Below are 26,419 nucleotides of genomic sequence, written 5' to 3'. Positions count from 1 at the left end.
CGGGGACATGTCCGCGTAAGAGCCAATCATTTACATCCCAAAACCGTCACCATTGAAGAGGTGCTGTCGGTTTTTGGGTCTCTCTGTCCTTAGGTTCAACATATTTTATGATACCATTTAGATTCAAGGCGAGTCTTTGTCATTTGCCGATTCCATCACGATGAGGCCGACGCTATCCCGGCCATTTCAATACACTCTCCGAGTGCTCGGCCATGAGAATCCCTTGGTATGACATATGTGCGCGCAAGACGACTTCCGTGGCTTACGTCTAGCATAGGGACTCCCCAAGTCAGGCACGCCGCCGAATTGGCCCAAGAAACCTGTCCAGCGCAAGATCCGTGGCGTAGAAAAGGTCATCGCCGTCTCGTCCGCCAAGGGTGGCGTTGGCAAGAGTACGATTGCAGGTAGGCAGATATTAGCCATACATCAGAGTTGACTTGTGGGGTGATTTGTATTGAACATTTCAATTGCAGCAAACCTATCACTGGCCTTTGCCCGACTCGGTTACCGCGCTGGCATTTTGGACACCGACATCTTTGGTCCATCTATCCCGACGCTCTTCAACCTGTCGGGAGAGCCTCGGTTGTCACAAAGTAAAAAGCTCCATTGACTGCTTTGCCCGACCTGGCTGACGACTTGCTAGACAACCAGCTGGTCCCAATGACAAACTATGGTGTCAAGACTATGTCGATGGGCTACCTCGTACCAGAAGAGGACGCTGTGGTGTGGAGAGGACCGATGGTGATGAAGGCTATCCAACAACTACTTCACGAAGTTGACTGGGGCGCCTTGGACATCCTTGTTCTTGATCTGCCTCCTGGTACCGGCGACACGCAGCTAACCATTACTCAGCAGCTTCTTCTTGATGGTAAGTCGGCCCCTGCCTGCTTGTATAGAGCTCCTGAAGGAGGATTGCAACGCATTCGCAAACGATCGATGACAAATGTTTATACCAACCAGGGTCCATCATCGTCACCACGCCTCACACACTCGCCGTCAAGGATGCTGTCAAGGGCATCAACATGTTTAACAAGGTCAACGTCAACATCTTGGGCTTGATCCAGAACATGTCACTCTTCAACTGCCCACATTGTCACGGCAATACGCACGTCTTCGGGTCCAATGAGAGAGTCGAGCGCATGTGCAGAGACCACAACATCAGCTTCCTGGGCGACGTCCCCTTGCACCAATCCATCGGCGACAATGCAGACCTGGGCAAGCCTACTGTTGCGGCAGAGCCGACGAGCGAGAGGGCCGAAATCTTCCTCAAGATCGCCAGAGACATTGCGCCGAAGATTGACCTTTGCATGCCTTAGCTTGCCAACCGACGTGCCCAACTCCGGAGCGCGCTGGTTCGACGTCGACATAATAGTGTACGATATCCTGTGCAGCCAAACGTTTAGTCAAGACGACCTAGGAGATGGGGAAGTTGGGCATCTCATGTATTTGTATCAGGGGGGACCTCCGCACTAGATGCGCAGGTTCCAGTCGCCCTCACAGTCGCCTGGGAGGGGGTAAAACGCGTGTACAAACCGTTAGCCTATGTAGCGCGGAAACAAGACACATTACCAGGAAGGGAACGAGACCGCTAAACCACCCGTAACGCCGCCCAAGCCTCGAACCTCCTTTTTGTTGGAAATCCCCCCCGCACGCTGGACCCTTGGAAGCGATTAGTCAAGCTCGTCGTTTTGTTGATATACATGCCGGCTGCGACCGGGATCTTTGCGCATGGCTTGGCCGGAGCCAGTGAAGCCAACTTTAACAGCGTATTAGCGTGGTCCAGACTGATAACATTTGGGAATCCGTACCTCGGCCCCCCACGCCATCGGGCGTGCGGAACATGCTGTCCTTTTTGTGCTTTCCGAACTTAGACTTTGAGTTGAATTCTTGCCACTTGGACTTGCCCTTCTCCAGCTCTTTTGTAGCCTTGATCTTCTTGGGCTTGGGTGGCTTTGCGGCGTCGTCGACTGCGTTCTTCTCCGCCTCCATCTTGGCTTGCTGTTCCGGATATAAGCTGGCGGCAGCGGAGGTGACGACGCCATTGGATGGGACGGGCGGTGTGTGGGCGGCTTGCTGGCCGGTGCCGGGCCCGGACGCTGGTGCGCCGTCAGCCTTGCGTTTATTGGACACAGGACGGATGTCCTTGGCACGCAAAGTTTCGGTGTTCTCGTAGCTTTTGAATTTGACAATGTATATGGGAGCCGTGGAAGAGCCTGTGATGGATGTGATGCGTGCAGGGTAGAAACCTCTGTCGCCTGATGCCCATTTGGCCATAACGGTGTCGTTCACCTGGTACGTGACGGGCGGTGCGTCGTCCTTCTCTTCGGGGGCGGGAGCGGGGGCGGCCTTCTTGAAGGCGGGATGGTTCTCCTTGGACCACTTCTCGGGCTCGGGCGGGCTGGGAGCTTTCTGTGTTGCGGGCTTGGGTGCCTGCTTCGGCTGCAGCTCAGCAAGAGACTCGTTTAGGAGGGAGATCATATCATTCAACTCCGCCTGCAGATTCTTGAGTTCGGGATTTTCGGGGTCATCTTTAAGGCCGGCGAGAACGACATCGAGCTGTAGAGAGGTAGTTAGCCAACGTTTCGGCTGTCAGGCTGGGGGCAGTTGACGCGCACCTGCTCTTGATACTGTTGGCGATCCTCTTCCAAGGCTGCGATTTGAGTAGACATGTCGGCGACTGCAATGACAAAGTAGTTTGTTGGATGAGTTTGAGTTGCAAGGCAGTTTTTTGGTGCAGCGGCGAAAAGTGTAGACACGGCCGAAGGTTGACTTGATGATTCGCTCGTTGTTGCTCCAGGCAAAGTCAACGAAGGTAGATAGATACTGTATTGAAGCTGGGGCTATTGGACCTCTGGCGGAAACAAGCCGTCCGTCCCCATTCACTGTAGCAAGCAAGAAAGCCTTATCCGGCACGATCACGTGTAGATACTGGGTCATCTCGGCACTGGCCAACTGCAGTGCAGCGTCATCCATATTTCGGGCCAATCACGTCGCGCTTGATTTGGGTCTCTTCCCTGGGTGCAGTAGAGTGGAAGTGATGGCGGGCCTTTTTAGGAACCGGGGAATACAGGGCGGGGCAATTGGGAACGGTTCGAGTCGGGCTCCAGACGCACCCAAATTGAGGTACCTTCCCTCTCTACCTATCTATTCTCGACGACGGACTGTACTCTGTAAGCCAACACAACGCGGCCAGCGGTGCACCGTGGAATGGTATTCCGGCGGGGATGCTAGTGGGTCTGTTAGCGGGTGTGGAATGGCGAAATGGACCTGGATGGCGCCGGAGCCAGACGTTGGCGTGGTACGGCCGCGGTCTCGGGTACCTCGTCAAAGGCAATTTAGCTTCTTCGTTCAGCACCTACCTATCTACCCACATTACCGATTTCCTGCCGCCTTCCTCTCCCATTCTTTCTTTTCGTAACTTGAATACCAACTGGCAACACTCGATCGAGCCTATCCTTTCCAGCCAAACTGCCCGGCTCGACGCCCTCGCCTCAAAAGCTCAATTCACACCGTCGCCGTCGCCGCCATCCAATTGGACACGTCCCTGTCGAGCTGTGCCTCAACACTCGGTGTCTGAGGCATTACCTCATTGAAACAGTACAAGCAGCCACTACCCGTCGACATCCATCGGCCCTCCGAACGCCCGCGCAAGGCGCCGCACCGCAAACTGTTGCCCAGCGCATCAGCGACAAGTCTTTGCTACCGCCCCGGAACCTGTATACATCCATGACATTGTACCTTGGTTGCAACGGCACATCACAGTAGGACTTGTCCGCACAGTATTCTCTCAGGGCCCCCGAATAAGCAACCATGGTGCGAGACAACAGAGACGCCGACGATTCTTCGGCAATCAGCCAATCAAGACGTCCTCCTCTCAATCACCAAGAGAGTGATTCGACAAACAGCGACCAAACTCATCGGGACCACCATCATCAGCACCGCTCCAAGCAGAAACACGTCGTCGGCGCCGGGCGGTTACATGCACGCGTCCCTTCCTCTAAAGCATTACACAAGCACCATGGCTCGACAGCTACCAAACTGAATCACCGCCGACAAGCATCTCCTTCTCCTGACAGAAATCGAGCAGCTGCCGCCGGCCATCGTCGAGTCCAATCCGAAGCGAAGCTTTCTCGCGATAGTTCGTCCGCCAATCTCAGCAAGACGGCCTCTGCGGCAAGTTTGCGCCGGAACAAATCCCATGGGGAAGTGAATAAAACGGGAAAGGTTAAGTCGTCGGAAAAACTCAAGAGAACAAGCTCAAACCCTGCCGTCAACAAGGTCAAGTCGCAAAAGTCCCAGGTACACTTTGACTTGGGCAACGACGGAAACGACGGGCACGACGGGCACGACGACGAATGGGTGGATGCCAGCACATCTGCCTCTCCGTATCTGTCAAGGCGAGGCTCCTTGGCCAGCACGCAAGCCTCAGCCAAACCCGACGATAGCAACACGAATAACAGCGCAAACGACTCGAGGGCAGAAAGCCCTGCGGCGCATTCATCGCCTCTAGCCGCAGCGACTCCCGACCACGAGACTGTCCAGCACAAGGAATATTTGACTTCGAGATTGCTCCAGCGTACCCCCTCGCAAGGGGCACCGCCAAAGATGACGGCAGACACTGTCTCGGTCTCCCGGCGGGGCCACTCCCGCTCTCCTGACTCCATCGGCCGCGGCTCGACGCTCGCCGAATTCCACAACGTCAGCACCCTGCCAAGCTCCGGCGATGAGCTTATCTCGAGGTTCGTCAATGCCGGAAGCTCAGGCGCGGCCCGCGAAGGCTCCTTTTATCAACTTCCAACACCGAGGCCCGCCAGTCTGAGATCAGAGGAAATCCCTCAACGGAGGCCACAATCCTCGAGCTCTGGACGCCCGGGGCGGCAGGGAAGGGCGCGTGGTTCACCATTGTCGGACGATGAGGACGAGGGCCGTCGTGAGATCGACGGCACAGCGCTTGCGCCGCGGTCAGTAAGGCGCTCCGCCCCGCCGGCCGAGAAGTCACGAACGCAACAGAAGCTCAACCTGCAGCGGGCCAGCTCAGTTATCGAGCCGGGGCAGGCAGTTGGAGGAGGAGTCGGTGCGGTCGGCGCAAGCCCTCTGGTCGGTATTGGAGGCCCGGGCTACGATGGCGGCGCAAGCCGCGATCCGCGCGTCACGAAGCAATTGGAAAGGACAGGGATGGAGTACCTCAGCGTCCGGCGTTTCCAGAACCCCGTGGTGCGCTCACTCGACCGCCTCGTCCAGGTGAACCGCGCAAACAAGAACCAGCGGATACCGCGTAACGGGACCGCCAATGGCAACGGCAAAGCTGCATCGATGCGTGGCGGCGTCGTCCCCGGACAGCAGCAGCAACACATGCGGAACTCGAGTCTTAATGAGGCCGCGCTAGCTGCCGCTTCCGGCGGCACCGGATCCGTCCGGAGGCCCGTAACGCCTCGCGCGTATTCGATCCGGACCAACGGCGCCGGGTCAAGCTACGACGTCGACCCCGACGACAATCAAAGCGGCCGGGTCTTGCACGAGGGAAGCGTGGTGCAGGGGCTCAGCGGGTCGAGCCTGGTCGGCGGCGAGGAGGACGAGGGCGTCACCGCGATCCTCCGTAACTTGTGGGAGAAGAACCCGGACCTGAGCGCCAGCCAGGAGTAGGACGACCTTGCTGACCGCACGGATCTGGATATGATTCCGTCCGACTAAGGAGACAGGACCGTCACCAAGACCGAGAAATGGAAGTAACATAACATGCTGGGTCTGTTCGGATTCAATGTGCCGGCGGCGGCGCTACCGCATGTCGGCCTTTGAGAGTTACGCGCGCTTCTATTCGGTTGCGAAACGAGCGCGTGTTTCCAACATCGGTGTACTATGAAATGGCTAAGCCAATGCAGGGCATGTGGTTCTGTCGTGGTTGCGTTCTCCAGCACACTCCTTCTTTTTCTTTCTTTCCTTTTTTTTTCTTTTTCTGCTCCCCCTTCTGGGAATGCTTCATCTTTCAATCCTGTTTTAACGACCTTCAATCCAGATATGGAGCCGCAAGAAGATGCCGGGCTAGACACTGGGGCAAAGCGGAATAAGTACGGGTAGACACAGATGGATGGATACATCGGTGAGGTATGCAAAAACCACCTAATAATGGACGAGGCTTCATTGTCCAAGACATGGCTCGATTTTCACTTTTCGATTCCTGCCGAAAACCCGAACCCCACCATAACATTGCCTACACATACCTTGTACTTGTCTATGTGTGCGCCGCTGGATAGGAGCCCACGCCTTTCAAGGGCGTTGCATCTCAGGACGGCGCATCTCAGACGGGGGATGCGTTGAGTTTGAGCTCGACCGCTGGCCCCGACTGCTTAAAAATCATCCCCTCAACAGGTGAGCCCGGTGAGGTGCATGAATCCTACCCAATGCACACCGAGGTCCAACTTTGGGCCCCGGACGGGCATGGCACTTTGGCTGGGCTGCTCTGTCCGTCCCATTCCCGCCCGTCTCCCTCGGAATTTGTTTCTCACCAAAAACGCACGCCGGCCACCAACTTCTCACACAGACACTGTTGAGAAGACAAGACCGCCAAGCAGATGCTACGCGCACGCACAACTCACGCCAAAACAAGATCATAGACATCCTGCAATACTACTCGGCCTAGCTGAATTGTTTTTTTTTAATTTGTTCAATTCCCAAAAAATAAAGCAAAAGCGTGGGGGGATTACAGCACACACGCGCACACATCCCCTATGCATCTTGTGGCGGAGCTATGTACCTGTACATCTCTCTGTCTCTCTTTCTCTGGCTTTCTCTCTCGCTCTCTCTTCTGTCCTATTCTGTCCAGGACTTTGGTATAATACCCAAGCGAATACCCCGCAGTACCAAGATAAAAATAAAAATAAAAAAACCTGTAATTACACCTAGAGCGCCAGAGATGTTAGGGAAGGCGACTTCAAAAAAAGACTGCGGCACCCGAAATCCAACTGGAAACTGTGAGGCAAGCCTGTGTTGCACTCCAATCCAAAGTAGAAACCAAGGGTGAGCGAAACCTCTGGGGCCATCGGGGGATCGGCCGTCAGAGTGAACGAATGTGGTTGCATATCAATCGTTTTGCTTCTATTTGGTGAGGAAGCCAAGGTAGTCGGCTACAATGAGCGTTACCATTCTGTGGAAACACGCTATTGTTAGCAAACAAGACAGGGTACTCGAAACACGGACGCCACGGGGTTAACAATATCCACTTACGCATGGGGGGCAATGCGGACGTAATATGTGCCGAAACCGCGGTAGAAGCGCATCACGCCCTCCTGCTTGGCTACCTTTGCGAAGCAGTCGACCATGGACTTGTAGGGCAGCTTTCCATCGGGGCCCTTGGACTGCTTCTGCAAGCGAGTCTTGACGAAGTCGAAGGGCAGGGAGAAGAAGCTGGCGAAGAACCCGGCAATGGCGCTGGCGGTAAGGGTCTGGGCCTGAGAGGACCATTGTGTGTTCTGCTTGAGCTGCGACTTGGCCTCGCTGAAGAAGGCAAGCTGACCAAAGTTGAGGGCCATGGCACGGACGACCGTGGGGGCGGCACCGGCCCAGAGGGCACCAACGCCTTCCGACTTTGCGATGCCCGAGAGGGCGTCGATGACGCTCTTGTAGTTCTTGCGTTCGGCCAGGGGCTTCAGCCCATCACTCTGCATGCGGATGAGCGCCAGGTCGGCAGGGTTGCCGATCATGGCAGCCAGACCTCCGGCGGCGAGGCCGGCGGTCGCGCGTTCCTTGAAGCCAATAGTCTTGCCCTGGTCCTTGGCGCGTTGGCCGAGCTTGCCCATGAAGGTGTCGAAGAAACCCAGACGGGCCGTTGTGTAGACGGCTTGACGCAAGAGGCCGGCGGACAGTCCGGTATAGAGGTCGAGGGCCTTTCCGCTGGCAATGATCTCCCTCGTGACAGACAAGGGCGTGGGCTTGGGTCCTCCAGCAACACCTTCGCCGGCAAGCTGGATGCGGACCTTGACCATGTCGACGGGCTGGATGACCGATGTGGCGACCATGCCACTGAGACCGCCGTTGATGAAAGGCAGAGCCGCCCTCATGAACGGGGTGTGGAGGAAGTCATTAGCGACGGCGACTGAGTCTCCTTTCATGACTTCGGAGGTGCGAGTTCGTGCGGCCTCGGCTGCCTGCTTAAAGGAACCAGAACTCATGTTGGTTGTCGTTGAATGGAACGGGAGTGCTCGACTCGGTGTGTGGTAAGGTAGGTATGATGAGGCTGCCGAGTGAAGGATGCGCGCTTCGTGTAAGTAGTCAACGAGACCAAGTTGTGGAGTGGCAAGGATGAATCTATGGGGGAGTAGAGAAGAGGCAACCAGTCAGCCAACGTTCGGACAGAGGAAGAGAGAGGTGGCACGGGTAGCTTTATAGTATAAACGAGACCATCTCACATCCCTCATCCCTCGGTGCCTGGCAAATGCCAATGTTAAGACAACCCCTCCCCAAGGTATGGTAGAACCGGTGGGGGTCCAACAAAAGCATGAGACTGGACGCAAAGACACAAGTCCGCTTGGATCTTGGGCTCTGGCAGGTCCCACATGCAACGACGGGCGCACGATGAGCAGGGCATGCAGACGACTGGTGCAGTGCAGTACCAATGTAGCGCGTAGTATAGATGCAGAATAATACAAGGGTTGGGCCAGGCCGATGGGACCCGGGACCGTCACCTCGGTCACGGCATCTAGCTCGGCCTGGGTGGTGAGGCGGTGGGGGCGGGGGTATGTCATCGGAAAAGATAGGGATCGGGGGGGGGGGGAGGGGTGACACCGGGTGGATGCAGCCGTGGTTAAGGTAGCCCGCGTTCCCATGTTCCCATGTAAGTGGAAAAGAGCTTCGACGTGAGAAGGGAAGGGCTCCGTATTCGGCCGGAGATAGTTTTGAGTCTGTGGAAGAAGGGGGTGGGACGAAGGTGGAGGAGAACATGGTGCATAGTGTCAAGGTTGTGAGGAGTGTGCAGCTACTGTAAATGTTGGACTGCAAGTGAAAGTGGCTGACACTTGCATAGGCCTTGACTGGCTAGGATTGGGAAGCTAGGGGCCGGGGGGGTTCGGGAGAGAGCTGAGATGGGTCTGAGGGTCTCGGACTGCACATTATGCAAAGAGGAATGCCGGTCGACTGCAAAGAGCAAAGCCGCAGCGGGGGTGGGGTTGAGTTTGGGGAGGGGGGGGGGGGATGGTAAGGTCGACTTGTGCGTGAGAGGGAGAGTGACAGCGAGAGAATGAAGAGAGAGAGAGGCAGATGGAGAGGTTTAGCTCGACGCCCTTGTTGAACGCCTCGCGTCCCCAATAAAACTCAAGACATTTAGAGAAATGGGGGGCGGAGGGGATCGAAGCCTCGAGAACGCTTACAACTTACTTGCAGAAAAAAGATGTCTTTTTCGAAATCCGAGAGAGTGTGCGGTACCACGGTCTGTTATACACTCTATAACGGGTGGTCTGGAAGAAGAATGTTTGATTCGAGGTCGCGTGTCGCTAGGGAAAGCTGAAGGACGAGAAGGAGGAGGAGGGCGGGGTTTCGTTGGGTTTGGTTTGGTTTCCTGTCCACGGGTTTCGTTGTTCAAGGCGTAGTAGGACGGGAGGAGAAAGCAAAAGCAAGCCACAAGCCGAGCAAGCAAGCAAATAAGCAAGTTGCGGTCAGGTGCCGAATAGAGCCGGTAGTCGTCGAGCTGTTGACGAATTGAGTGAAGAGGGAAAGGCCGATCAATGATGAAGGCCGAGCAATTCCTTTTCCCCCCTTCCTTTTGTTGTAGTTTGTAACTCGTGGATCGTTCCTTCGGGGAGTTGATGGCAAAAACAAGCAAGCCTTGGTGTCGAGATGTCAGGTGCCTCTCGTAGGACGATCAAGGCTCGGCAGTAGCTGATCGTACTAGTAGATGGATGAGTGGCTAGGAGAGAAGGACGGATTGGCCGCCGTTGACCATCTAATCCTGCGTGTCAAGTGTGTCCGGTAGCGAATAAGCCTTGTTTCTGTGCGTGGGGCGTTGGCAATTTACGGCCGAGGCTCGAGTTGATCGATGGATAAGTAGCTTCGAGTTTGGATCCGACGACGGACGATTGACGAGAATGGCAACCAGAGTTACTTCTTGTGTTGTGCACGGGAGAGCGGGAAGTATGTGGACGTAGGAAAGGGACATCTCGTGCGGAGTCGAGGCAGTGGTGGGTGATATTTATGAGGGAGAGACAACTCACGCTTGGTGGCACATCACAGTACATGGCTTGACTGACCCTACCGTCTGGGGCAGACTACATGGACGAAATACTTGATGTTGATGGGCAGAGAGGTACCGCTACCTCTACTGAGTACACAGTACCAAGGCATTGGGATCGCCAGCTCACGCAGACGAGTAGAGGTCACGGTCAAGTGAAGCAGCGTAGTAGAGAGACAACACACCAGCCCGCCACCCTACCAGCCCCGAGGACGAAAGGTGCCAGAAAAAGCTTCCCACCCTCCCCGTCCAGGCGCCGTTGTCCCCGGATCGCGGCGGCGCGCCAATGAGGGCTTGGGGATTTCCCAGCTGGAGGCCGTGGTTGCGAAGCCAGGCGCATTTTGTGTCGCGTCGCTCTGATGCCGTCCGGATGCGGGGTTAATGGGTTTCGGGGGCACACCTCATTCATCAACGTGACGGAGGGGAATAGAGGGGGGGATGGAAGGATGGATACCTGGGGATGCTGGGGCAAGCTTGGGCAAGCCTGGGGGGTCGCTCGAATCTCGGGAACATGCTTGCGACCTGCCTCTGCCTTTGCCTCTCTGTCGACCTGGGCAATCCAATGGAGGGGGTGGGATCGATGGATATCGCTTGTGCCGTTGAAGAGTGCATTGTCAAGTGGCTGCTTGGTAAGTGAGTTCTGATTAACGGCAGAGGAAATCTCCTGGCAATCTGATCAAGAGGCAGACGGACGAATGTCGGCGACGGCATATTTGCGCCGTGGGAGAAGGAAACTCCAACCACTCCCCTGTGTTTGGCACCAAGACTTGGATGACGGCACAAGACGACAATGAAACGGGTGTTGACCATTGACCGATGTTGGTTTCCTTGGCTGGCCGGGGTGGTCGTCGACTCGTCGAGTCGCCGGTGTCAGTGACGCCAGCGGAGGAGAGTTCTGAGCAGACGACTCCCAGCATGGTATGAGCCGAGGAAGAAAGGATGTACCGTATTACCTACCGATGCAACGGAAGGGTTGAAATCGCAGATGATCCGCCTCGACGCGGACAAGACATAGGCCGCGGACGAAGGAGACGGGGAGGACATTCGACTCGGGATTCATTCGATGGCGTCCGTCTGTGGAGAGTCGAGCAAAGGCATTTGTGTAGTTGGCGTAGACCACACGGAAACATATGTTTGGTCGGCATAAGCGATGTAAGAGACAGTCGCGCCGCACTCGTTCGTGTCCTGGCGCGAATGCAGGTTCTCTCGGTGATGGTGGGTGGCCCTGTAGCCTCTACTTGCTCCTGGCCCGAGAACACACGAGAAAGCCCCGACGATGCCGATCAAGCCGTTGGCCTACCGTCTATTCTTGGCCGAAGGCGAGGGGAAGAACACAGGTACTTGGTGGGAGTTGGGGTAAAGGTCTCTTTCTCTCTGTGTCGATTTCTCGCTTTGGCAGGCTTTCGTAGAGCGCATGAACGAGGCGAGGCACGTGGGGGGTTTTGCAGTGGGAAACGCGCTGTGCTTGTCGTCCTCTTCCAGGACTGGCCTGCCTTGCCTGCGAACTGCTAGTCCGCTGCCAGTGTCACCTGTTGCAGTTATGCGGGGTAGGTAGGTAGTCATCGTAAAACACACGGACCAGGTCATGTTCCGTGTGCCTCTTGGCTTCGCCCCGACCCGTCTAGCTTACGTACTCCATCGCATCGATCAGTGAGTGACCCGACCTTCACCTCTTCCCCCTCTGCTGCCACACCTCAGCTTACCGAGAACGCAGCCGCCCAGGTGTGCACCCGCTGGAACGGTCTGTTGGGTCCACCACACCACCGCCGCTCACCGAGAGGCATCTTGTTGGAATTACACGGCCTGTATTACCTTCCTAAGTAGAGAGACAGTGAGTGAGTTCACTCACCCTGGCCGTTGGACATGTTGTCTCTCTTGACCGCCACCACCCAGCCCTCGGGAAACCAGAACAAAACAAAATAATACATAAAGTCTTGCTCTCGCGCCATGCCCTGTCGTCTTCATTTCCGGCCTGGCCAAAGACACACGTGAAGCTGTTGAGCCACCACCTCGTACCGTACCTCACAGCCCTACCGGCCGGCGCCCCAACGAAGCGGCATGGTCCATGTTGGTGAGTCAACCTCCCGCTCTCCCAACCGCCAGCCAGTGTGTCCATTGTCATCCCTTGAAGACCCAGAAGACCCTCGGAAACTCTGAGTCGTTCATCGATCAAGGGTCTGGGTCCAATCCAGTCGCTGGTCAATGTCAAAGGTTCCGATGCCGCAACGGAAAGTCGCGGTCCAAGACATTTGATGTCCGGGCCTGTTCCGATCCAAACAATACCTGGGTAAAACGCCAAGAAGGGTCTGGGGCCTTGTCATATCGGCTTCTTCAATCATGTCGCGTCATAACAGCGAAGACGCGAGATGGCTTCAAAGCCCATACCTGGCAATCCTTCCAGCAAACACCGCCCGTGCGTCACATTGCTATGTCATATCAACCTGCGCTACTGTACCATGTCGTACGCAGGTCAATTCGTTGATGGTTGACGAGACCCCCTGGTCGTGCCTCTTCTTGTGCCTTTATTTCCGAGACCTCGGGATCGCGCCACGGCACTGGTGGAAAAACCACCCGTCACCATCCATTTGCCGGATTTTCCTCCCAATGGATCCGACATCGACGACTTCGTTCCGGAAATTCCCAAGACTTCCTCGCCAGCAGTCGCTGGCACCGGTTTAAGCCATATGCACCTCGGTCTTCTTATTCCTGACTACAAAGCCAGGAACTCAGGGACCGAAGCCAACAGCCCCTCCCCCCCCCCCCCCCCACCTGCCCTGCGCCCCATTCCGCGGGGTGACGCTTGTCCGTCTGAGAAGTGAAATGCACCCATGCCGGCTAAGCAAATTGCAATGGTGGAAACTTAATGAGCCGCAACACGTCAACATCAACAGACAACGACCATCATCACCCGTTTTCCGGCTACTCAACCCCGAGGAGCCGGCTGCCGAAAGGGGCTGCCTCATCTTCAGCTCGGTTATGTATCTCGCAGCAGCAGCGCAAACCAGACATACGCCCGAATCCCCCTGGGCAAATCACCTTCGCACGAAAGTGGAATGACCACGCTCACGCAGCGTCTAGATCGGGTACCCGAATCGAACCCAAAATGGACTTAATTCACTTCGTTTGTCCCATGTCCCCCCTTCCCACCTTTTTCTGGTAATCTAGGTTGTTTCGTTGACCGTGGTTTGCTGCTTGGCCATGTAGTAACCGGCCCACCTATTCACATCCCGGTCACTCCCGCATCTTTCTCGAGTCTGGGCCGAAAACCCTCGCTTTTCCTCAACCTTTTGTCGGCTCCATCCCGTACGCAAGTCTTGATCCAAGCGGTGTCAGCGTCTGATCGTTGCGCCCCCGGCCCCCTTGTAAATCTTGCGGCCTTTTCCATGCCGGGAGGAGGGGTGCTTGTCCTTTTCCAGCTCGCCTATTGCTGGCCCAGGTCACATCACGGCTTGGCCTTGTATGCTATGCCACTTTCTTATCGCGCCTCTCGCGGCTCCTTCATATCCACGGGACTGGGAGGCAGCCTTGATGACGCTTTTGAGGTATTTCCTTCCTTCTCCGGCAACCTGACTCGGTTTCCGCTGTTATGACCGAGCTGCCTTTAAGGAAGCGATATCGACTGCGTTCTAGCTCTGTCACGTCATTAATGTCCCATCGTTGTGCTATCGGTTTCTATGATGGCAGACACGGCGGCGGGGCTAGGCCAACCGGAGCAAAGCTGAGAGATCTGAATCATTGTTGGGTCAAAAATTACCGGCTCATATTGAGGCCGGGCCTGAAATGATGTAACCACATTGGTTTGAACTAGCCGATGATTTTGTGCCCTTGGGTAGAAGTCGGTTGCGATAAATTTCTCTCACTGTTGTCTGTTGCAGTCACATGTGCCGCTGAGAGAACGGTTCAGCATACACTAAAGGCCACCATTATCTTGTGGTCCTGTTCTTTATCTTCAGGCTGAATGTTCTAGCCTGATTAAGTGGTAAGTCTATGAAGATTTGGGAACTTTTCGAGCTGCCTACTAAAGTACTCACGACATCAACGGTAATGTAGTATTGGAGTGGTGTGTGTGTGGGGGGGGGGGGGGGGGGGGGGCGGATGAGATCGATGCTGGCTTTGCAGAGAATGGCGCGTCAAACAGGTTTATCATGGAAATCAAGACGTGATGCCCGTGCCATCATCATGAGGGAATGTCTGACGGAGGATAACGAAATCATGAAAAAGACTAGAGTAAGCACAGTTCACAGGGAGAAAAAGTGGTGATATCACGAAGAGGCTGCACTCTAGGGTGTCGGTATCAAATGGTCAGTCAAAGTCAACAACACGGGACTGAAAAACGTTGGTACTTACTCCTCTTCGTATCTGCTTTGGAGCCATACAAACACTCAGGCGCATATGAGTCAGCCGATGTTATGATCAGGAATGGGGGATGTGCTTACTTCAATATCATGGTGGTCTTGAAGCGCTGTGAGAATTACTGATTTATACTTGGTGTTAGGTCGTCAAAAGCGTTGTTAGTCAGAACCGAGGGAAGGACTCACTATTTTGGATGAACTGTCTCATGTGGAACTACAAATGTTAGCAAACAACCAATGGACTGGCATGGCTAGATCCGGTTCTCCCAGTTACTACACAATAAGATGGCAGATATATAGCGTTTAAATCAAGGTTGGCGGGAGTACAATAACCCTCCCGCAGCAAGGGACTAAGTATGTTTGGCAGTCACGAGTGAGGGAGGGGGGTAAATATCGAGGCAAGGAAGGAGAAAGAAAGACACAAAAAGGAACAGCAAAGAAAACAGGAGAGAGGATAGAAAAAGTATGGGCCACGAAGAAAGCAGAAAAAACCAAAACAAGCAAGGAAGAGAGAATCACAAAGGACCAGCACGACGAGAACGACGACTAATGAAAACAATGCGACGAGGGGGTGGAGGGGATACAGGAATGGGTTGCGGAAGCTTGGAGAAACCAGGCTTTCCATGAGCAAAAGAAGGGGGCGTCCAGGAAGGGGGCAACTTCTTACCGCGAGCGGCAAAGTGGGCTTGGGTAACGTTCCGCGCAAACTTGCGCAGGACCGCATCGCCACCAGGAGACATGGGGAGGGGATCTGGGATATGGGGTACAAAGCAGCGCACACGAATGCTACCATCTGGCATGATCTTGACCGGGGTCAAGACGGGCGAAGATGGTTGGGGAGGAGCAACAGGAACAGAAGCAGAAACAACAGGAGAAGCAGAAACAACAGGAGAAGCAGAAACAACAGGAGAAGCAGAAACAACAGGAGAAGCAGAAACAGCAGGAGAAGCAGAAACAACAGAGGAAGTCGACGGCGAAGTATCCCACTCAGCCAAGGCTGCGGGGACCTGTGCCGTAGGCGTGGGCATGTGTGTAAATGAGTACGAACTGATGCGATCCTCCTCGAGGGTAGAGTCCCAGTTCGAGATGGTGTGAGGAGTCGGCGAGTCCGTAGAGTAGTCGTAGCTCTTGTCAGCAGACGGCTTCGTCAGCGGGCCACTGGCCACCAGAGCCTTGAGCTGTGCAAGCTTCAACGCAGTCTCGCGGTCAAGTTCAATTGCCCGAAGGCGCATGCGCTCGACACTACGATCCATTGTATCCATCTCGCGAGGGGCAGAAACCAAGGAACCAGCAGGGGAAGCAACAGGAAGACAAGGGGAAGAAGAGACAATAGAGCAAGAAACAGCAGGAGAGGAAACAACAAGGGAAGAAACAACAGGGGAAGAAACAACAGGGGAAGACGCAGAAAAGGAAAGGGAAGAACCAGAGATGGAAGAAGAAACAAAACGCGTGGGATGAAGCCGGGCACTGCGTGCCCTGCTAATCTGCCTTTCGGCAAATGCCATGAGCTGATCAAAGTCAGGCACAGGGCGGGTAGGGGAAGGGGAATCGACAAAGGGGTCTTCAAGGCAGTGCGAGGTGACAAAGGAAACCGAAGGCGTCCTGATGGAATCCGGGGCAGGAGAAGCAGAAACATAAGGAACAAAAGGATGATGAACCGCGCAGGTCTCGTTCTCAAAGAGGGGGAGCCTGGAGGGGGTTGGGGCAAAAGGGGATCGGGGCAGAAGGGGAGAGAAGATGTCAATGGGGATGGTGTTCCTCTCGACCGACGGAGCGGGAGAGGCGCGGGGAGGGGAACGAGGACGACCAGAAACAAGAACAGGGGAAGGGCTTCTTCTTGGAAGAGAACCCATGTAATGGGACATGCTGAGCGTGAACGCTCGGGAGGACAGAGGGGGAGGGGTACAGACGAAGGGGACAGGAGCAGTGAACCGCGAACAAAAGCCCTCAGAGGGAGAGGACATACCATGAGAAGAAGAGGGCGCCGTGATCGAGGGTCGAGAAGCTCTGGTCTGGGGTTGACGAGGAGACGAGCTGTCGACAAGCATCGCGAGGGGTGCCGGAGCGAAGAGGAAGCCACTGGAGGACAAGATCAGTGAGCGAAACTCCATGAGCTCAACCCCAGTCAAGGGGAGTTGCCGGTGAGTGAGCGCGTACCTGATCCGTTCCCAGGGGGAAGCCAGAAGAGGGCGAAGGTAAGACGCGGCCGAAGCGAAGAATCGAAGGGCAAGGGAACCAAGCGAGGCGACCAATGTCGAGCTGGTGTTGACAGGGACTTTAACCCTTGAATCCGGACCGGTCTCAGACGGGCGGGCGGGATCCGACGCAGGCGAGAAGCGAGAAGACATCATAGCTGGAGCTAGAAGCAAGTCAACAGTCAAACCGTGAGGAGAGAGGAAGAAGGGAAGTTAGGTGACGGACAAGAAGAGCGGAATATATAGCCACGAGATCAGTGCGCAATCAGTGACATCTGATTGGTCAATAATCCCCACCCCTCTGAGGGTGTGTCCTTAAAACGCCCCGTAGGGCTGAGTACTATACTCAATACGGTAAGGCGGGCGATCAAAGACGTTGGTGCTATGCCCAATCAGGTTGTGGTCGCAGGGGTGTTGTGCTGGATGAAGTCGAGCAGAAGAGACGATGAAAGGGGGAAAAGAAGAGACGAACGCATCGAAAACGTGTAAAAAGCGCGTCGTACTGTAAATAGTTTCTATTCAAAGCCACTGTACAAATTTACGCGTGAAATCTGTGCGTCGCGGCGAACTGCTGCGCGTCGTAGGTGAAATTCGCCGTTCTCCGCGCAGGGGTGGAAGGGGGCGGGCGAGTATCGTCGAGGGACGCCGTCGGTCTTCGATGATCATCGATAGAATGTTGCGCAATTGTGATTTCATCGCAAAATTGGCGTCAGGATAAAGCTGGACTCGAACAGATCATTCGGCGAATGTAGCCTGCTTGCGCGAGCACGCGCCGTTGGAGGTGGTGCAGAAATGTGCTGAGAAAATGCCGGGTTTTGGTCAGGGAGGACGTTGCAAGTTGGAGCTAGAGCCCATCTCAGCAGAAGCATTGGAGACAGCGCGCATACGCAAGTGAGCTCATAGTAATTCCGTTGCAGCTAGCTTCCTTCCGATGCGATTTGAGCACATTTGCGTCAGTCGCGACGTAGTTGCTGCTGATCATGGTTTTGACGCCTTCCCGGTTTCGCGATACATGTGCCGCGCGAGACCCGAGCCTTTCAGGCTTGACCTCCTCGGAGTGGCCTACAAAATGCCACCGAGGAATCGATGAGCGAATGCGTTGTCACTGCGATCAGCGCCAGCTACGAGATACACCACTCAACGACAGCATGACCAATGCGATGAAGACCGGTGATGGCATACCCGAGAAGCCTTCTATTGGTACCAACGCCTGCCTCTCTGGATCTAGAACGACAATCCACCGAGCCATTCACTCTTCAGAATACAACGTGCCTCCACCCTCATCGAAGCGGCGACCCCTTTCCGGGCGTCCAAGTCGACCCTGCACCGAACCCGCCACTCGACGATGACCCAATACCAGGGGCACCCGGCGTCGATGGAGCCACAGTTGCTCCGTCAGTGGGCAGTGGAGGCGGTGTATCCGTCCGTTGGACGTCCGCAGCCTGCCCGCTTCTAGCAGGTGGTCGGAAGTTGACGTCACGCCCAGCTCGGTAGATATCTTGAAGCATCGGCTCCAGCACACCCGCATCTTCGAACTCCAAATACTTTCGATACAACTTCAGGGCCGTCCGAGCATCCTCGATCGAGTCGTGTGTCTCTAGCTGAATATCCTCCTTCAACAAATACCACGCAAGGAACGCCAGCGAGAGCTTCCGCAGACGCGATTTCAAGAAGAAGAGATCAATCGTGTCGATAACCTGAGACCGTGGGATGTGAATATTGATGACCCGGAAATCCTGTTTGAGACCGTGGCCGAGGAACTTGCAGCCGAGGTTCAGCAAAATCCAAAGTTTTTTGTAAGCAACTTTGAGAGGGACGAGGTTGTGCTTCGATACGCGGGGATCCAGATCATCGTGGGTGATACCTGAGTACGATGTCAGGTAATCGACGATGGGCTCCCTGATGGAGATGTAATCGTCAATAAAGGGGAGGCCCTCGTCCTCTCCTTGGCCGCGGACAACGGAAGCTCTAGCGAGAGCGTACACTATCGGCCGAATCGTCTCTCTCTCACCATCGGAGTTCATCTCGATTTCGGGCTGGCGAACAGCGACAAATTCAGTATCCAGAGCCACAATGCTGTCCGGCCCGGGCTGTTCACTGGACGACTCAAGCGCGCGATATGTTTTTCCATCAATGTGGGGGCTATCGAGGGTGGTCAGCAAGCGACGATCTGCGAGACGAGCACTCAAAATGGGGTCCAACTTGGTATCCTCGTATAGAAGCGAGGTATCGATGTTCTTCTTCCAATCCATGTCGATCTTGTTGTTCGCCTCCTTGACCTGGAACGCGATGACCGACGGCATTTTCCATCCCGGATGGAACGAAAGCGCTTCTTCAGTGCTTACCGACCGAACGAGGAAGTCATTGAAGAGATGCCACTGGCTTGTCTGTGGGGCTGCAGGCTGGGCATGGGCGACTGCATCGGTGTCAGCTTCAATACATCACAAGCAAACGAAAGAACGTACCGTTGACCATGGCGACCAGATGGGGCTTCTGACCCGGGCCTGGATCGATATTCATGGCCATTCCGACGAGCGAGTACACCGTGATATTATGAATACCGCGTTGAAGGTGGAGCTTCAGGTCTTCCCCCTCGTAACAGAAGAACTGACCGTGGTCTACTATGACGCCAATTTCGTCAGGGAGGAAGCCCGGCGTTGACCAGTAGCGTCTTTGCTCCGCGTTTCCAATAGCAGTGTTCAGCATGAACACTGCGGGAATGTTATGTATTGTTTTCCGGGTTGCGATGGTCTGATACCGCTGGCATCGACTGCACCAGCCTTTGGACGTTGTCTCCCTTTCGACGCTGGACTTGAGGATTTGAGAAAAGGTCACCTTCGGTGCTTTCTGACTGCGGCCCGTGTTCTTCTATGCGCAATTAGTGGCATGGACGGAAAGAGAGAACGGCACGCGTCGGGTGTCGGATCGTCCTTCGCATTCAAGAGCGAGAGCTGCCAAGTATCCGACTATATTGAAGTGCTGGGATTTTAACTCACCCCTGTTGATGGAGGATACATCAGATCGTTCACAAAGGTCGATCCAGGACGAGTGTACTCGCTCCTGCAGTTCATGCACCGAATTGAGCTTGTCGCCGACGTTGCTAGCATCTGAAGACCGTCAGCTACTTCAGCAATCAACGCAGCTGCTTGCCACATACCTGTTCCATCGTATTCGAGCCCGGCGGGATAGATCGATAGTCATGTACTATCTTGTCCAGAAGGAATCGCGTCAAGCCCTGCAACATGACCGTCAAGGTGGAACCATTAGGATCTTCCTCGAGAAGGCCAAGGGGGCCGGCTATCAAGCTGTCAGCTCGGTTGCCACTTCCCAATCTCAAAAGACAGACCTTGAGGATGGTGGCTGAGTGTCTTCAACATATTGGTCGCTTGGCAGATGGATCCCTCTGCTTTCTGGAGCATGTCGAACAAGAAACCCAACTCGCACAACAAGCAAGTGTCGGCAACACACGCAGTAGCTGCATGCTGGAGCGCCATGTTTCGAATCAGCGGCGTAAAATGCATGACCTGGAGGAGGGAGTTTGCGTAAGAGTTGGCGATGTGGATCTCAAGTCCAGAGTACTGTGTTCTGTTGTAGAACCTGAGGGAGGTCAGCCAGCAACCCCTTTACTTCGGAACAAGCCAACGTACCCAAAATCAAAGTCATCGACGCCAAACTTGCTGTACTTGATCTCAACATTCCGGTACATGGGAGGGCACTCTGCCTTTGTGGGGTCGATATCCATTTGAATGAGGGAGTTGGCAACATGATCAACCCTCTCGTCATCGTTCGCGTTGCCAACAGGAGTTTTGGCAAACTCTCTTGCTTTCTCGCTGAGAAATTTGGGCGCTAGTATTCCCGAGGCGTTTCCCTTATCCAGGTTCCGGGTGTCCTCAACTTGGTTCCTTCGAAGCCCCCGAGTATTGCGTCCAAACAAACCCAGCTCGGACTGCTTGAGACCAGCAAGGAATTGAGGTTCAAGTTTAGTAGGGGGCGCTCCAACGTCGGAGATAAGGTCCGGCCAGGCGGACAGCAAGGCCTCTCGGTAATATGGCATGCCGATGGAGTTCAGGGGCCTGGTAACAAGTCAGCAATCGAAAAGATGCACAGCGAGGATCGGAAGGAACGTATGTAACTGACGTATCAGCAGTCCACTCTACGGTGGGCAGGGGCTCTTCGGGAGTCGCGAACTCTGTCTGCGACGCGAAGTCGACGAAGCGGAGCTTTGAAGGAGATCCCCAGATGTGGATGTTGAACTCTGCGTCTGCCAGAGCAACGGCCTCCCCAGACGGCGCGATTTCGAACATGGTCAGGTATGTCATGGTGTTGGCTTGCCGCACATTGCTAGTGTTTGGGTTCATCAGGTCAACGACATGCATCTGCCCGCTCTGGGACATAACAATGCTAGTCGTCGACATTCTCGGATGCATCCTGACAAAGGCGGCGCCAGCAGGAAACGGTATTGGCGACATTGAAGACATCTTCTTGATGTCGAAGACGTTCAAGAATGGATCCAACATGTAGTTCTGACCCTGGCGCAGCGAATAACCGCAGGTGACGATGAAGTCATGTTGGGCGTCCATGTCGCTGATCAAGGCTGAGTGGGCGTTCCAGCTCTTGACGACGGAAAAGTTGACGGGGTCGATCAGGTCGACCGTGCCGTCTTTGGTGGCGGCGCAGATGTATCTGCTTCTCTTCATCACTTTATACGAGTGCGCGGTCGGAACCTAGACTCATCAGCAACGCGTCTGCGTCCTCCCCACGCACACCAAACAAACCTGCTTGACCACCTCGCCCTTAGCTAGGTCGATCACAAACATAGTGTCTTGGAGTCCGGCAGCGAGGATCTCGGATGTCCCCTTGGACGTAAAGCTCATGCATCGTAAGTCTTTCATGTCATCGTGTCTGTTTCAATGGTATCAGGCAGTGGACCAGCAGTCGGAACTTGGATCCCGCACCTAATATGCCATATCGGGGGCCCCTTCCGCGAGGCCATGTGTATGTCCCTCGACCCCAGCACCACAACGCCTTTGTCGTTGACAAGGATCTGCCTCACGGGGCCGTCGGGTGTCGTGTGTGCTTTGAAGGAGGTGTATCGCTGCAGCTCACTGCCGTAGAAGGACGTAACGCGGCCCTACTAGCTCGTCAGTATCCAGTAGACGCGAAGTCTGGCGGTAGTGGCTCGCACGTAGTCGTTTCCGGTCCACAGCAGCTCTTGAGCGGTGTCAAACGTCATGGTCGTCACGGGAGTCGCCATGGCGTGGACGCCCGGAGGCGGAAAGGGGATGCGAGCGACCTATCGGCATTGCAGGCGGTTAACTAGGTGCTCGGAACAAGAACAGAGGAGTGCGTTTCTAAAACAATTGCGCGGGGCGCAAGAGTGCACGCGACGCGCGGTCGCGGCATAAGGCGCGTTGTGTCGACAAGAAGGATACGTCGCAAATAGATGGGATCCGTCCGGCTCACCTCGTCCCAGTCTCCGTCCATTTTGGTCTGCGTTTCCTTGCCCAAATGACCATAGTTTTGGGGGGTGTGGGAGGAAGTAGAACCGATGCTGGGAAAGTCGGCGACGGACGGGGTGGGGGTTCGCAGCTATAACGATGAAGGCGGCAGACGGGGGGAAAAAATTGTGCACAAGGACGGCTCTGGATCCGGATCGCGACGAGGGCCCAAAGCTTCCCGCAGCTCGAGCAATCGGCCAACGATCACAGAATATAATCAGAGACAGAGGCAAGGTGCAGTAGGCTGTAGCGCCCAAAGCTAAGCCACCTGCATGAGGAGCCGTAGTCAAGGCAGGGAACAGGAGGATGTGGGGGAGGCTGGTCCAACGTCTGGGCTCTCTTTCTTTCTTGCTTCCCCTCTTCTAATTCAACGTGTAGGAATGCATGCCGGCGCCCTAGCCGGTGTATTTCCGAGATAGGGTCTCGGTGAAGCCCCATGATCCCCGCATATTTCACTCGCCGACGGGAGTCGCCGAGTCAGGAAACACGCTGATTGATTTGCATGCTGACTTGAAACCTTGTGTCGTTCAACTCCTACGTCCAAGTTTGGAAAACCAACTCCATCCCATTACACGGCTTGACCGAACAGCGCGACCTTCCGTGTTGCTTGAGTTGCCGTTGGGTTGGTTGGTCACCTGAACCGATTTTATTGTCTCTAATCTACCAAGCGAGCAAAGACTATTATATCTATGCCCACCCAAAACACCCTGTCGTCGTCTGTCTGCGCAACATTTAGGCAAGCCATGTTGTGGGAAAATTACCAAGTCGACCGCCGTCCACAGTGATGACCGCACCGTTACAGTAGGCTCCTGCTCTGGATGCAAGGTATAGTATCGCCCCCGCCATGTCTTGGGTATCACCCATCCTCTGCAGGGGCACCATTTCTTTGGGAACACTACCGTCGTCGCTGTAGAGCTTCGCAATAGGCGCCGACATCTCGCTGGGGAACACTGGAAACATGTCAGTCCTGTCCGGTTCACGGGGCTAGGGGAAACTCACACCCGGGGGCGATGCAGTTGGCTCTGATGTTCCAGCGAGGCAGGTTGCTTGACAACTGCTTGGTGAGCAGTGTTGCGGCTGCTTTGGACTGGCCATACGCCCAACCACCCGGGGCGTTCTTGTTGAATGCGGCAATCGAGCTGGTCGAGACGACCTGGGAGCTCTGCGAGAGGTTACCCTTTTGGTTACCGAGGTCGAGAAGCTTGACAAAGGCCATTGCCGTGTACCACACGGAGGTGACGTTTACGTCGAAGACTCGCGTGTAGTCAGAGTTGTTGTGCTCGAGATGTTGCTCGGCCCACTCGGCAGCGGTCATCTCTGCAGAAGGGGCCTTGACTTGAGGGCCACCGACACCGGCATTACAGACCAACAGGTTGACGAACCCGGCCTCCTTCTCGATGACGGCGGTGGCATCTCTCAGGCTGGATCTATCGGTCACGTCGCAGACCAATGGGACAACGTTGGGCCCAATAGAAGACGCAGCTTCCTGGAGGACCTCCTTACGCCGACCCAGAATGTAGACCTTCTCAGCACCATTGGCGGCCAATGCCTTGGCCATCATGAGACCGATACCTGCTCGTTTTCAGCTTTCATAAAGAACACACAAGACTACTGACAACCAAATTACTTACCAGAGCCGCCGCCCGTGATAGCAGCAACCATGCCGTGGACGCCAAACAGGGTGCCCGCTCCTAAAGCGGCCAATTCGTTCTTGTTTTCAGTCATGTTTGCGATCTTGTTTCTTGGCAGAGATCTCCTCGATTTCCCAGTTTAAGCTCATGTAAATAGACACAAAATGGATTACTAATGCGGCCATCGTCTCGAGCTGACAGCCACGAGCATCGAGACTCATCCCACCTCTGCAACGGCGGGGTGCCTGCCTGCCTGGATGCCCCTCCAAGAGTGGACGTCATTCAAGCCATCGAACCGATCAATTTGTCCAATCAGATGCCAAAACTTCTCTTTTCTCCACCGAGCGGGCGACCCACCCCGGACGCGGTTCTCGGAAGCGCTCCGCCTTATCGATTGGCTTCCACCCGGTGACCGAACCACAATTTTTCCTATTCTGCTTTGCGCAACGGCGACAGAGACAACCAAACACAAACCTCAACAGCAGACACGATGGTCAAGCGCAAGAGGTCGCGCGAGGACGACGTTGAGCAGAAGCTTGCCGACTACCGGAAAGAAATATTTCGGGCTCTGAAGGGCGCGAAAGGACTGGAGCGTCAACGGTACAGCAAGCGGTTGCGCGATGACAAAGCGACGCCCGACAAGGTCAAGAGACTGGAACGAGAGATACTTGTGCTCAAGGTACATGCAGCCGCTATTTCAAAACGACGTGTAAATACACAGTCCACTTTTACTGACATGTCCTCTAGTCGCTCGACCTCCAACAGACTGCCGACGCCCACCTCCACTCCTCACTCCTAAAAGTCAAGCAAATCGCCGAAAGCCCCGCCCTGCCAGAAGCGATCAAGCAAGGTGTTCCGAAGCCAGACCTGTCTGAGGATGAGAAGGCGGCGCTTCACAATGTGACCAGCGGTCTGTTCAACCGCGTGCACGTCCGGGAGGCCATCGAGAAGGCTATCCGAGGCGTTTGCCTGATCCTCAACGTCCCTATACCGGAAAAGAAGAAGAAGGGCAAGAAGGGTGCCACCGAAGATAAGAAAGATGTGGGGGAAGAAGACCAGCCCAGGGAGGCGAAGAAGGTGAAAGTGGCGGATGCGAGGGATGTGCCTGCCACTGTCAGTACCAAGGTTGAAGAGGAAGGGAACCCATTTGACGATATGGACGACGAGATCCCCCCTGAGAGCGACGCTTCAGACGCGGAGAAGAAGAATAATTTCGAAGAGGTCGAGCTTGACGAAGAGGACGAAGAAAAGGTTGTGGCTAAGTACGAGGCTATGCTCGGCGGCTCGGATTCGGAAGACGAGAGCGACGTCGAGGACATGAAAGCCAAGTACCTGGCCCTCCTGGGCGAAGCCGCGGACGGAGACACTGCAGATGATGAGAGCAACAGTGACGGAGACGAGAACGAAGACGACGAGGCGAACGAAGAAGACGACTCGGACAGCGGCATGGACTCGGACAGACAACGCCGCATCAACGCCGCGAATGTCTCCCTTTCGCCGTCTCCCGAACCAGCATCACGGAAGGAAAAGAAAAAGACCCGCGCCAAGAAGCCGACGGGTCGGCCCGGGGAGACGACCTTCCTGCCCTCGCTCATGGGCGGGTACATCTCCAACTCCGAATCCGAGGCGTCGGACCTCGACCTCGCGCCGCCCAAGAAGCGCCTGGGCCAGAAGCAGCGCCAGGCCATCTGGGAGAAGAAGTACGGCGCGCAGGCGAACCACGTCAAGAAGCAGACGGACTCACAGAGGACCGGGGCGCGGGACAGCGGGTGGGACATGAAGAAGGGCGCCGTCGGCGGCGAGGAGGACGGGCCAAGGAAGCCGTGGAAGAAGGGCGTTTCGAACCCGCTGGGTGCCAGGCAGGGCAGTAGGAGAGAGGAGGGGCAGAGGACAGCGGCTCCCGAGATGAAGCCTAGACCGCCACCGAAGAAGGACGATGAGGGCGTTCTGCATCCCAGTTGGCAGGCGAGGAAGAAGGCTAAAGAGGCGCAGACCACGGCCGCGTTTCAGGGCACCAAGATCACTTTCTAGTTCGACTTCACTAAGTCGGGATACCATTACGTTCATAGGGGATGTGAAAATCAATCGCTATTAGGCATCTATCTATCTGGCTATGCGGGCCAGGTAACCTATCCGGTGTAAGACCGTTCGGTACCACGGTCTGATTCATTCCAGATCTCTCCTAAATCATTTCTCCAGATAGTTGCGAAGCCCCATGTCGACCCAGTGCTTGGGGTTACAAGCTGCTATCTATGCCAGGTTATAATTTGCCACTGAAACTTTGATGGCGACCGCTATTCTGTGGTAAGTGTGAGCTGAACTGTTGATCTGTGTGACTGCCGTTGGCAAACATGTCGATCATCGCAAGAGAAAAGGGGTATAAGCGTATCGCCATGAATCCTGGAATCACTCTAACGCCATGATGTATGCCCCAATTATCTCAAAGTGGAAATGCTGCTGTTAAATGTTGGAGTAAAAAAAAAAACCGCAGAGAAGAAGAGAACATTTGCACGGATGTTCTTGCTGT

The 26,419-nt window shown here is 55.1% G+C and overlaps 8 protein-coding genes across 8 annotated transcripts; 3 read left to right on the top strand and 5 right to left on the bottom strand.

Moving 5' to 3' along the window:
* Positions 1-160: 160 nt before the first annotated feature.
* CH63R_06420 (Nucleotide binding protein) lies at positions 161-1,316 on the top strand (the record flags this gene model as incomplete). The annotated part of the gene is made up of 5 exons (XM_018301395.1): positions 161-226; positions 278-404; positions 474-593; positions 644-868; positions 961-1,316. The coding sequence occupies 5 exons, from the start codon at positions 161-163 to the stop codon at positions 1,314-1,316; spliced, it is 894 nt and encodes a 297-aa protein (XP_018159245.1).
* A 354-nt stretch (positions 1,317-1,670) lies between these two features.
* CH63R_06419 (uncharacterized protein) lies at positions 1,671-2,669 on the bottom strand (the record flags this gene model as incomplete). The annotated part of the gene is made up of 3 exons (XM_018301394.1): positions 1,671-1,756; positions 1,809-2,556; positions 2,616-2,669. The coding sequence occupies 3 exons, from the start codon at positions 2,667-2,669 to the stop codon at positions 1,671-1,673; spliced, it is 888 nt and encodes a 295-aa protein (XP_018159244.1).
* A 1,141-nt stretch (positions 2,670-3,810) lies between these two features.
* Positions 3,811-5,643, top strand: CH63R_06418 (uncharacterized protein; the record flags this gene model as incomplete). The annotated part of the gene is made up of 1 exon (XM_018301393.1): positions 3,811-5,643. One exon carries the CDS (start codon positions 3,811-3,813, stop codon positions 5,641-5,643), a length of 1,833 nt encoding a protein of 610 aa, XP_018159243.1.
* A 1,449-nt stretch (positions 5,644-7,092) lies between these two features.
* Positions 7,093-8,165, bottom strand: CH63R_06417 (Mitochondrial 2-oxoglutarate/malate carrier protein; the record flags this gene model as incomplete). The annotated part of the gene is made up of 2 exons (XM_018301392.1): positions 7,093-7,141; positions 7,222-8,165. 2 exons carry the CDS (start codon positions 8,163-8,165, stop codon positions 7,093-7,095), a joined length of 993 nt encoding a protein of 330 aa, XP_018159242.1.
* A 6,918-nt stretch (positions 8,166-15,083) lies between these two features.
* Positions 15,084-16,919, bottom strand: CH63R_06416 (uncharacterized protein; the record flags this gene model as incomplete). Its single annotated transcript, XM_018301391.1, has 1 exon — positions 15,084-16,919. One exon carries the CDS (start codon positions 16,917-16,919, stop codon positions 15,084-15,086), a length of 1,836 nt encoding a protein of 611 aa, XP_018159241.1.
* A 1,124-nt stretch (positions 16,920-18,043) lies between these two features.
* CH63R_06415 (PAB-dependent poly(A)-specific ribonuclease subunit PAN2) lies at positions 18,044-22,247 on the bottom strand (the record flags this gene model as incomplete). The annotated part of the gene is made up of 11 exons (XM_018301390.1): positions 18,044-19,179; positions 19,229-19,631; positions 19,760-19,870; positions 19,921-20,060; positions 20,110-20,360; positions 20,411-20,836; positions 20,901-21,487; positions 21,539-21,665; positions 21,719-21,894; positions 21,949-22,056; positions 22,227-22,247. The coding sequence occupies 11 exons, from the start codon at positions 22,245-22,247 to the stop codon at positions 18,044-18,046; spliced, it is 3,486 nt and encodes a 1,161-aa protein (XP_018159240.1).
* Positions 22,248-22,993: 746 nt separating this feature from the next.
* CH63R_06414 (Short-chain dehydrogenase) lies at positions 22,994-23,986 on the bottom strand (the record flags this gene model as incomplete). The annotated part of the gene is made up of 3 exons (XM_018301389.1): positions 22,994-23,211; positions 23,261-23,833; positions 23,893-23,986. The coding sequence occupies 3 exons, from the start codon at positions 23,984-23,986 to the stop codon at positions 22,994-22,996; spliced, it is 885 nt and encodes a 294-aa protein (XP_018159239.1).
* A 396-nt stretch (positions 23,987-24,382) lies between these two features.
* On the top strand, positions 24,383-25,923 carry CH63R_06413 (NADH-ubiquinone oxidoreductase 30.4 kDa subunit; the record flags this gene model as incomplete). Its single annotated transcript, XM_018301388.1, has 2 exons — positions 24,383-24,571; positions 24,640-25,923. The coding sequence occupies 2 exons, from the start codon at positions 24,383-24,385 to the stop codon at positions 25,921-25,923; spliced, it is 1,473 nt and encodes a 490-aa protein (XP_018159238.1).
* Between the last annotated feature and the right edge of the window lie 496 nt (positions 25,924-26,419).

Source organism: Colletotrichum higginsianum, chromosome 4 (assembly GCF_001672515.1).
Source record: "Colletotrichum higginsianum IMI 349063 chromosome 4, whole genome shotgun sequence".
NCBI lineage: Eukaryota > Fungi > Ascomycota > Sordariomycetes > Glomerellales > Glomerellaceae > Colletotrichum > Colletotrichum higginsianum.
This window is presented reverse-complemented; position numbering and strand designations above follow the sequence as displayed.